This window comes from Echinops telfairi, unplaced genomic scaffold, assembly GCF_000313985.2.
Source record: "Echinops telfairi isolate 266 unplaced genomic scaffold, ASM31398v2 ScPeMD7_7457;HRSCAF=8495, whole genome shotgun sequence".
NCBI classification, from domain to species: domain Eukaryota; kingdom Metazoa; phylum Chordata; class Mammalia; order Afrosoricida; family Tenrecidae; genus Echinops; species Echinops telfairi.
This window is the reverse complement of record NW_022111357.1, coordinates 45119171-45130404: the sequence shown is the minus strand read 5'-3', so window position 1 is coordinate 45130404 and position 11234 is coordinate 45119171. Positions and strand designations below refer to the sequence as shown.

The 11234-nt window shown below is 54.6% G+C and overlaps 1 protein-coding gene across 1 annotated transcript in view; it reads right to left on the bottom strand.

Moving 5' to 3' along the window:
• Position 1: 1 nt before the first annotated feature.
• CERS1 (ceramide synthase 1) overlaps positions 2-11234 on the bottom strand; it is a gene marked incomplete at its 3' end in the record, with an annotated part of 14036 nt that continues 2803 nt past the window's right edge. The window contains exons 2-4 of the mRNA XM_004705520.2: positions 3489-3669; positions 652-813; positions 2-140 (exon numbers count right to left, since the gene is read on the bottom strand). Coding sequence (XP_004705577.1) covers positions 2-140; positions 652-813; positions 3489-3669 — 482 coding nt within the window. The remainder of the gene's footprint in view (positions 141-651; positions 814-3488; positions 3670-11234) is intronic.

The window sequence follows — 11234 nt, the reverse complement described above, 5'->3', positions numbered from 1 at the left end:
AGTAGAGGTTCATGAGGGTGAGCGCCAGCAGCAGTGCGTTGAAGAAGAAATAGAAGGGGATGTCCGGCACCAAGCGCAGGCTGCAGTGCCACGTGGCGTACAGGACCTTGAGCGGGAACCAGTAGAGCCGGAACCAAAACCTGGGGCGGGGGCGGGAGGGGGGTGTCCATCTGCCTCTGGCCCCACCCTGCCCCTGGCACGCCCCTTCTCTGTCCTGTCCTTTCCTTTCTTTAAAAATAAAATTCCCGTAAGAACTATGTATAATAATACTGCATGTGAAATATGTAATACTGTAAACTGGATGCCATAAATAATATAATAAATAATAAATGATTAAAAAAAAGAAAGTAAATGTCGAGAAAATAATGTTGGCAATATATGTACAAATATGCTTGATATAATTGATGTATGGATTGTTATAAGAGCCCCCAATAAAATGACCTTTTAATTAAAAAATGCAATGATAATAAAAATGCAAAATATCATTAAATTATTTTTCTACAAAAATAAATAAAATAAAATAAAATTCCCCCCCTGTCCTTTTCTTGACCTGCCTGTCCCCCAGCCCCGGTCAGTCCCCCCTCTACCCTTTCTCCGCAACGTGGCTCTCTCCCTGCCCCCCCTTTCCTCCCGCCAGCCCCCCAGCCTCACCAGCTGACACAGAAGCCGGCGCAGCCCAGGTCCGCGGCCAGCTCGTGAAGCCGGCGGCGCGCGCCGCCCCGGGCCTTGAAGTAGACATTGAGCTTGGTGAACTCCAGCAGCACGTCGCTGACGTCATGCAGGAACAACACGAGCACCCCCACGTTGTGGTACCTGGGGCGGGGCGGGGCGGGAGGTCACGCCAGGGGCCCTGGCCACGCCTCCCCTGCCGGCCATCCGTCCAGGCCCAGTGTAGGGTCAGGCCACGCCAGTCAGGCCGGCAGCAGCCTGACCTCGCCCCCCACCTCACTGCCCGCCCTGCCCAGGGCTCCCGGGGGTCTTCTCTGATGTATCCTTGTCTCCCCGGGCCCAGCCGCCATCCACAGCTCTCCGGAAGCTCACTGCCATTTCCAACAGCACCAGGGACCACCCTAGGTGCCGCCTCAAGGTCTCAGCTGCAGGCAGACTTCCCTAGCAGAGGTCACCTCTGTGACCCCATGTCCCCCTCCACAGTTCTTAGCACCTGCAAATAGGATGATGTTCCTTTCCCATGTTCCTCTGGTTTCATCTCCTGTCTCCACCCTCTGGGAGAGGAGTTCTCAACCGTCCTCATGCCGGGACCCTTTCAGACAGTTCCTCATGTGGTGGGGACCCCCCAACCATCACATGAGTTTCGTTGCTACTTCATCACTGTCATTTTGCTACTGTGATGAATCGGGTGACCCCTGTGAAAGGGTCGTTCGACCCCCAAAGGGGTCGAGACCCACAGGTTGAGGACCGCTGCTCTGGTAGAATCCTGCCCCATAGAACTGTCTGGAATGAGGGACGTGTTCTGTACCGACACGGCCCGATCCTGGAGTCCCTGCTGAGACAGGGGACGGAGATGTTTGGATGTACTAGTACAGAGGCTCGACCAGCCCCTACGGCCAGGCAACCAGCAGCACTGAGCCGCGGCCGTCATTTGAAGTTTCTAGCGAACACATTTATCGAGCGCTGGTGGCGGCCTCGTGGTTATGTGCTGGACTGCGAGCCGCAAATGCAGGGATTCGAAACCACCAGCCAGCTCTAGATAAGGGTTTCTACTCCTGTAAAGTGTTACGGTCTCTTGTACCGATCGTGGCAGCAATTGTACAAGTCTACTGGGCATGACTGAAATATGGAATGATATGTTATATGTCTTAAATCCCAAATACTTTTTAAAAAAAGAGACTTACAGTCTGGGAAGCTCACAGGCGCAGTTCTACCCTGGCCCCCAGGTTCGCTACAAGTCAGAACTGACTTGATGGCAGCGAGTCTGGGTTTGGTTTGACTTGGCTTTTTGAGTGGCCACATTGGCCGGAGCCCTGGTGGTGTAGTGGGTTATGCGTGGGGCTGCTAACGACAAGGTCAGCGGTATGAAACCACCAGCTGCTCTGTGGAAGAAAGAGGAGGCTTCTCCTGAAGACAGCGGTTCTCAACCTGTGGGTCTCGACCCCTTTGGGGGTTGAACGAGCCTTTCATTTGGGTCACCGGATTCATCACAGTAGCAAAATGACAGTGATGAAGTAGCAATGAAAATAATGTTATGGTTGGGGGGGGGTGTCACCACCACATGAGGAACTGTCTGAAAGAGTCCCGGCATGAGGAAGGTTGAGGACCACTGCCTTAAGAGTCCACTTTGGAAACCTACGGGGGCCTTTCAACTCTGTATTACAGGGTCACTTGTCAGTTGGAATCGACTTCAGAGCAGTGAGATCTAGGGAGTAGCCACATTAAAAAAAATTAAAAAGGAAAAAGAAGCTGGTGATATGGGTCGAACTTTGTCCCCAGCAGAAAGGAAGTGGTGGACTGCCCGCTACCTGTGGATACAATCCCACCTGGTCAGAGGGCTTTCTGGGTATGCTAATGAGGCCCTATGCATGGAGGGCGTGTCTCAAACCCACTCACTTTGGCGCTATCAGAGGACCTCAGTGCCATTGAGTCACAGCCGACTCGCTGGACCCTAAAGGACAGGGTGGAACGGCCCCGTACGTTTCCGAGACTGTCACTCTTTCTGGAGGCAGAAAGCGTTGTCTTTCCATCGGACAGTGTTAAGACTTGACACAATAATAAAAATTATTAATTATCCAGGGTTCAGGAGGGAGGGGGCAGGGAGGGAGGGGGAAAATGAGCTGATACCAAGGGCTCAAGTAAAAGCAAATGTTTGGAGAATGATGATGGCAACAAATGTACAAATGTGCTTCACACAATGGATGGATGGATTGTGATAAGAGCTGTGAGAGCCCCCAATAAAATGATTTCTTAAAATAAAAAGAAACAAACAGAAGAGGCTGCTTAGTCACAGGGACAAGCCAGCACACAGAGAAGGAAGGCAAGTGCCACTTGGAGGTCTCCAGGGAACCAGGGTGGCCGGAGACAGAGAAGCGGCAACCAACAGGGCTTTCCCAGAGTGCACAGAAGGGGCCTCCCCAGCCCCTGGACCTGGCCTTCCAGCCCACAGTGAATAAGACGTTCCTTTTCTTGAAGACCGCCCGAGCAGAGAGCCTAAGCCCGCAGGGGAGATTAATTGTAATAGCAGAATGGATAACAGGTGACTCGGGCCCATTGTGCTCGGCAAGGTCTGGCTCCCTTGCTCAGGCCGTGTGTGAGCTGTAGTGGCCGCTGTAAGCTCAGGGACCCTCGGGCCTATCTAAATGGTCTCTATTACGTGCCTAGCTCCAGGTGGGGGTCTGAGAAGGGACAGATGCTGGCATGGGGCTGGGAGACTTACCCTCCTCAGGCCTCCTCCTCCAGCCTCTCCCCTGACTGCGCCCAGGACTACGACTCTCTCTCCTACAGGCTCCTCGGCCCCAGCCCAGCTCTGTGCTCACCGGAAAGCATACGAGGAGACAATGAGGGCCAGAGTGACCACGTGGTGGACGAGCATGACCACCGAGTCCTTGCGCCAGGCGTCCATGTAGATTGTGGCATAGATGGAGTGGCCGTAGAAGCTGCCCTGCAGAAGGTAAACTGCCGCGATGTCCCAGGGCACCGCCATGCCCGGCTTCCAGTCTGCAGAAAACCACGCCCAGAGGTCAGGGCCACAGATGCCCCCCCAGCCCCGCCCCCCACTCCCTTGGCCCTGCCCCTGATTTTCTACCTGTTACTTTTCTGTCCACTGACTTTGTCTTTTTAGAACTGTTTTATGCTGATGGAAGAATTGTGCAGACAGAACAGAGACCTCCCTTCTGGTGCCAGGGGTTTTCAATGGCTAGTTTCTCAGAAGCCGGCAGCCAGGCCTTTCTTCTGAGGCACCCCTGGGAGGACTCGCACCTCTGGTCTGTGAGGAGTCAAGTGCTCCGCTGTTCGCATCACCCTGGGCCAAGCACGCCTGCCATGTGTGGACGGGTGCACATTGAGGAACGGATTCTCGGGGTCTTCAGGAGCCTCCATACTTTCTGTGGATTCAGAGGGGCCCCCACTTCCCACAGTCTCCTCTGGCCAGCCAGGTACCCCTTCTTGTCAGCCTCCTGGTTCCCTCGCTGCCATCAAATCAGTTCTGATTCATAGCAACCCAACAGGACAGGGTAGAACTGCCCCTGTGGGTTTCCGAGACTCAAACACTACGGGAGTAAAAGGCCTCAACTTTCTCCCATTGAGCAATTTAGTGGTTTTGAACTGCTAACCTCGAGGTTAGCAGTCGAACATGTAACCCACGGTTCCTCCTGGCCCCCAGCTCCTTGCAAATCCCTAACTTACAGCAGAGGGGGAATTCACAGAGCACCCACGGTGTCCTGCGGTGGTGGTGGTGGGAGTGTCACTGTCCTGCCTTCTCTTCCTGCTGGAGGGCACCGATCCCAGCACACACACTGGACTTCCTGCTACAGCCCTCTCCACAGCACCTCCAGCTGCAGCCTCCCAGCGGTCCCCCTCTTGCCCACCCTCCATAGCTGACCCTCCAGCTACATCCAGGGCCCTCCCATAGCAGCTCACTGACCAGCAGTATGTCCCCTAGGTGTCCCCAGAGCTCAGCTGCCCACTGATGCCCCCCCCCCACATCCCTGCCCTGGCAACACCTCTTCATCTGTCCAGCTGAGACCCTCCCAGACCCCATACAGGACTCCCCCTTGTCCACACTGCTGCCTATGTCCTGTCCCTGTCACCCCTACACGGATCCAGGCGTCTCCCACCCAGTACTGTCCTAGCCCCTCCTTGGCCTCCACCACCCATCCTGATAGCCATGCCCCCCAGAGTATCCAGCTGGCCACCCAGCAATTCTGCTCAGAGGCGAGTGCCCAGACGACCAGAAAGCTGGCTAGATGGTGAACCAGCGCCCACTGTGGCACGGGTCAGAGCACATCCAGGGTGGACGCAACCCCAGTGTCTGTCACTGAGGGACACCATGTGGTGTCCCTTGCTTTTCCAAAATCCACTTGGTGCCAACTTGGTTTTAATGAGAGACCCACATCCCTCCGCGTCTGTTCTCAACGGAAAGAAGTCCGAAGGGGGCTTTTGCTTTTACCAAAAAACAAAACCAAAAAAGCCTCGAAAGAGAAGCCAGCGTTGAGTCTGCGGGCGCACCCGCAGCGGGAGTTAGGCGTCACCACGCAGGTGCCACCCGGCCTGAGGACCCCGGGAGGGTCTTGGGTCTTCTGTGTTACACAGAGCATGCTTCGGTACGTTATGTTAGGAGGGCCTGGGGGCACCCTTTTCCCCCCTGTGTACATGAATGAATGGCCTTGGCCTCTTCGCTTTACGGCGCTACGTTCGGGTCGCGGGGAATCGCGCTTGCTCCGCTGTGCGCAGGCGCGAAGCTCTGCCACCTGCCGCCACGTGGGCAGACTTGGAAAGGTGCTGCTAGGGGAGCCCAGCCAAGCCCGCAAGCCTGGTGTCTGATAGGAAGCGACCCGAACAGGTGACTGCGGAGAGGCAGAAGGGAGGCAAGGGCTGGTTGGGCGAGGGGAGGGGGATGGGGGAGGGAGATGGGGGTTGGCAGCTTAGGGGTCTGGGCTTTCCTCTTGGGGTGATGAGGAGGTGCTGGCACAGCGCGGGGAGTGGGCGACATGCCAGCGAGCGGTTCACTTTCCAAGTGGCGTTCTTGGATGGAACCAGTGACCAAGGTCTCGGCCACTGGCCGTGGGGCTGGTGGTTCCACCCAGCAGGGCCTCAGCAGAAAGGCCTGGCACCTGCCTCTGTAAGGATGACGGACAAGACACCCTTCAGGACAGTCCTCTTCGGCACCCCCAGGGGGCGACGGGAGCCAGAGTCGACTCAACCACGCACAAGAACAATTCCCGCAATGCACAGGTCACCTCAGCGGAAAACAGATCATTGAACCAGTGCAAACAGGAGCTGATGGCCTGCACCACCCCACCCCTGCCGGAATTACATCGGGGCACCCCCAGGCCAGCAGACCCACACGCCCGCCCACAGCCGTGACCCCTCCCCAGTCCCGCTCCACTCCTCCAGCGGCCACACGGGGACCTGGCAGCGGGTGACTCTTCCAGCCCTTAGCCCTCCCCACACCCCACCCCATCTGGTGGCTCTGTCCCTCTCAGCCTTGGCCCTCTGGCCACCCCCTTCTCTGCTATCCTTGGGTCTGGCTGGCTTTCAGGGCTCCTTCTGCAAAGTGGCCAGTAGCTGGGCGTCCCTGCCCGTGACACCCCTCGCTGGGCAAGTGAGGTGGGACTAAGCTCCCTTTGCCCAGCTGTGGAAGCACTCAGGGGGGAACAAAGGCCTGCAGCTTCCAGCCCTGGGGAGTGGTTGTGGCCACAGTGGGCACCATCCAAGCCTGGCGGGGGAGAGGGGGCAGGAAGCCAAAGGGGAAGGACACCACAACCCTGTGTGCCAAGTTCGGTGTGGAAATGTAACACCTGTCCCGACGTCCACCTGACCAGGTGTCTCCATTTCAGGGAGGCCAATGACACGGCTCGGGGTGTATCTGCAGGGTTGGGCCGCCTGGGGCTGGCATGGCAGGCCGCGGAAGGATGGCTGGGACAAGTCCCTTTGGTTCTCATTAGGAATGGAGCTACCTGTGTCCTCCCAAAAGGTACATTTCAGGCCTTGCCCCTAAGCCTGGGCCAGCACCCTGGATCGCAGAACAGGGTTTCTTTTTTGCCATCAGTTGGCATGGTCATCGGAGTGGGTGCCCATGCCCCTGAAAGGGGAGGGCCAGCAGGGGAGTGGGATTGATCACGCAGCGCAAAGACAGACACCACCTGAGGATCAAGGACTGGCAAGGCTCTCTGCCACTGAGCCTATCCCGGCTCCCAGGGGCCCTACAGGGCAGAGCGGGGCTGCTCCTGAGGGTTTCTGCAAGTGTACTTCTTGACGGGAGCAGGCAGCCTCATTTTTCTCCCGGGGACCAGCTGGTGGGTTTGAACCACCCACCCTGTGGTTAGCAGCCAAATGCTTAAAACCCACCCCTACCAAGGGGTGGCTGCTGAGTCTGATCCCTCCTTGCAGAACCCTGGGAGGATGAACGACTAAAGACCCACGCAGTGGTACTTTGTTCCGACAGCACTAGGAGACAGACCCCCCACCCTCACCCCCTGCATCATCATGCCAGGGCTGGCATCCTCCTGTCTCTCTGCCCCCACACCAGAGCTCCCCGCTGGCCCTAGACCCGGACTGTGGGTGAGCCATCCCTTCGGCCTCATGTACTGTCCAAGCTGGGCCCTTCCGAGAGTGACCCTCATCGCCATCATGGGGTGACCCAGGCTGTCCCAGGATTAGGGTCACTTCACCTGGTCATAATCCTTCTCACCCACGCATGCCAGTCCACCAGCTGGCCCTCCTTCCAGCTCCTCCGGGACTGGCCCCCTAGACTGCTTGGCTGCTGACGGAAAGTCTCAGGTCTTGCCAGCCCCGAAGGATCTCAGGAGAAAGGCCTGGAGGACTCCTGGGAACTCAGCCGCTGAGAGACTGACCACACACTGGCACCCCTGGGGTCATCCGGAGTCTGGCTGGCTGGACTGCCCCTACACCTCCCACATTACACCCCAATAGCTGGGATGCATCCCAGTTTTCCCATCCCTAACTCTCTGAGCCCTTCTGCCCATCCCTCCCCACCCCTGGCTTTTGCCCACCAGCCACCAGAAGCAGCTGGTCCCCTCCCTTGCTGTACCCGTTCCCAGCACAGCCCCCAGTAGCCTCAGAGTCTGCACCTGTGTCTGTGCACACACACGGCCTGGGGGACCTCAGCTTAAATGCTGCCCCTGCCGGCCCGCTCCACTCTGGTGTCAGCTCCCACCTATGATCCAAGGTGGTCCAGCTCAGCTCCTGTTTCCTCGGCGACCCCCCCCCCAAGTGTTGTCGGACCCCTTTCTCCCGCACTCCTTGGGTTGACAGCAAACGCTACAGGTTCCACCTTCAGACTGCTTCTCATGTCCAGCCACCTTCCTCCAGCCCTGGTCCCTGTCGGAGCCCCCAGCTACATCCCAGGCGCCAGCGAGCCAGCAGAAGTTCCCACCTCGGCTCAGAATCCTCCTGGTAAAATTGAATGCTGGTCACAGCCTCCAAGGGCTGGAAGCAGGCAACCCCCTCACCAGGTCTGGCCACACTAGGTCCTTCCTGCCCACCCACCATCAAGCCCCGATGCCAGGAGCTGTCCCGTCTGACCCCAGCTGGCCTGCCTGGGCCTCCCAGACACATCGAAGTCTTCACTCAAAAGCCACCCTCGGGGCCCTACACCCCGGCCTCCCTGCGTGCATGGCTTTCTGCAGTCTTTCTAATCTCACTCAGTGTTCCTGCTCAGTAGGCAGCCTCCAGGGTGCAGGGTCCCCAGGCTGGGCCGGACACCTCATAAGTTCAACGCTAAATGCAGTGCTGCGGGCGGATTCCAGCTCAGGACCGCACCCCCGTGGGTGAGAGTACCGTGCTCCACAGTCCTCTGCCGACGTACTGTTGTGTCTTTGGTGAGGATGGACACAGCAAAACGTGTAGCCGAATCGCAGAGATGGCAGCTTCGGCCACAAAAGGGTCACAAAAGGCCAAGGCGTTGATTCTGACTCACGCGACCCTCTAGACCAGCGGTTCTCGAAGGACCCTTTCACGGGGTCGCCTAAGACCACTGGAAAACACCTATTTCTGATGGTCTTAGGAACCGAGAGACCGCTCCTCTAGCTTTCTCCAGGCAGGTCCAGAAAGAAGCTATCTCAAGCTTCGCACTGATGCTGGCTTTTTACGCATATTGTTGCAAAATGTAGCATTGTAGTTTACTGCCTTTATAGTAAGACTGTTACACATGCTTCACCATGCTTCGAGACAAAATTTCATTGATTTGTCATTAGAAATAAATATTTCACAATACATAATTACATATTGTTTTTGTGATTAATCGCTATGCTTTAATGATGTTCAATTTGTAACAATGAAAATACATCCCGCCTAACAGATATTTGCTTGATGATTCATAACAGTAGCAAAATGGCAGTTATGAAGCAGCAACGAAAATAATGTTCTGGTTGGGGGGTCACCACCACATGAGGAACTGTATGAAAGGGCGGCATTATTTCTGACGATCAAATTTTTAAGTTGAGGTATTGGGTAGGGTTTTATGGCTTAACCTTGTCTTCAGTGTGGTTTCCTTACAGAAAATGTGGTCTTATTGTCTCTTTAGTAAGTAAAGAGGTTTTGCATAATCTGTGGGCTGTGGCCCTTTCACAGGGCTTACTTGGTTTCTAACAGTAGCAAGATTGTAGCTGACTGTGGTTTAAGCTTTTGCCCGCGGACTTCATTTTTAAAGACATCTCTGTGTTCTGGAGGGACTTTAGCAACAGCGCTCTTAACATTTTCCTTTAAGCGTAAGCATAAGCAGAAAGTCATTTTTGTACATCTCTCGTACTTTTCTATGAAGTGATTAAACAAGAAGCCAAAAAAAAAAAAAGAAAGGGCGGCATTAGGGAGGTTGAGAGCCACTGCTCTAGACAGTGCAGAACTGACCCTGTGGTTTCTGAGACTGTAACTTTTCACAGGAGTAGAAAGCCCTATCTGTCTCCAAGGAGGAGTTGGTGGGTTTGAACTGCGGACCTTTCGGGGCAGCCTGACTCGGGGCCAACACTGCCACCAGGGCGCCTGCACCTTAAAGCAAGAATGGCAATAAAGTGAGTCCATGAATCATTTCATTTCTCGATGCATGTAAAAGCTACGTTTACACTATACTGTGAAATCCCACCGCTTGGAGCAGGTGTGTCTTGGCTTGCAAAGTGACATTTGACTGTGTAACCCTCTCAAGGGCTCTCGGGCAGCAGATCTGCCCAGTGCAATGCATCATTTGGTTTTCCGACAGCCGCTTCCATCAGCTGAGTTGCCGGTGGATCCGGGTAAAGTGAAATCTTTGTCAACTTTGATAGTTTCCCTGTTTATCACGATGTTGCTTATTGGTTCAGTTGCAATCCATCCTGAAGGCTGCAACCCTTGGTCTTCATCAGCAAGCGCTTCAAGTCCTCCTCCCTTTCAGCCAGCCGGGTGGTGTCATCTGGCTACGGCAGGTTGTTAGTAAGCCTTCTTCTGATCCTGATGCCACACTCTTCTTCATATAACCCTGTTTCTCTGATGATTTGCTCAGCATACACACTGAACAAGTATGGTGAGAGGATACAACCCTGATGCACACCTTTCCTGACTTTAAACCGTGCAGGCATGGTTCAAACCCTTGTTCTGTTCACACAACTGTCTCTTGGTCCATGTACAGGTTCCACGTGAGCACCTTCGCACTCCATGAATTCCCATTCGTTATGCTGCTGCAACCATTTCTTAAAATGATCTTCAGCAGTTCTGGTTGTTTGTGATGTTAATGAGGAGCCCTGGTGGCGCCGTGGTTACGCGTTGGGCTGCTAGCCACAAGGTCAGGAGTTTGAAACTACCAGCCACTCCGAGGGAGAAGGCGGAGGCTTTCTACTCCTGTCAAGAGCTCATCTCAGAAGCCCACAGACAGAGGCAGCTCTACCCTGTCCTGTAGGGTCACTATGAGGCTGTACTGACTTGAGGGCAGTGAGTTTGGTTTGGTTGGGTGATTTTCATGATATTGTCCAATCATCTCCATATTCTGGGAAGGGAAGCGATAAGATATGTCAATAAAAATATGCACACCAGCCTGTGTGATCATGAGGTGTCGATGGGATCAGGTGTCAGGCATCAAAGACCCAGAACAACAAATTATATCGATATGAATGAGGGGGAGGGCAGAGTGGAGACCCAAAGCCATCTGTAGACAATTGGACATCCCCTCACAGAAGCGTCATAAGGAATAGACGAGCAAGTCAGAGTGCAGTACAGCACTGATGAAACATATATACAACTTTCCTCTAGTTTTTTAATGCCTCCCCCGTCCCGACTATCATGACCCCGATTCTACCTTACAAATCCGGCTAGATCAGAGCATGTACACTGGTACAGATAAGAGCTCAAAACACAGAGAATCCAGGATAGATAACCTTCAGGACCAATAATGAGAGTAGTGATACCAGAAGGGTAGGGGAAAGGTGGGGGGGATAAAGGAAGAAGCGATCACAATGATCGACATACTAACCCACCCCTCCAGGGGGATGAACAACAGAAAAGTGAGTGAAAGGAGACAGCGGTCTGTAAGACATGAAAAAGTGATAATTTATAAATTATCAAGGGTTCATGAGGGA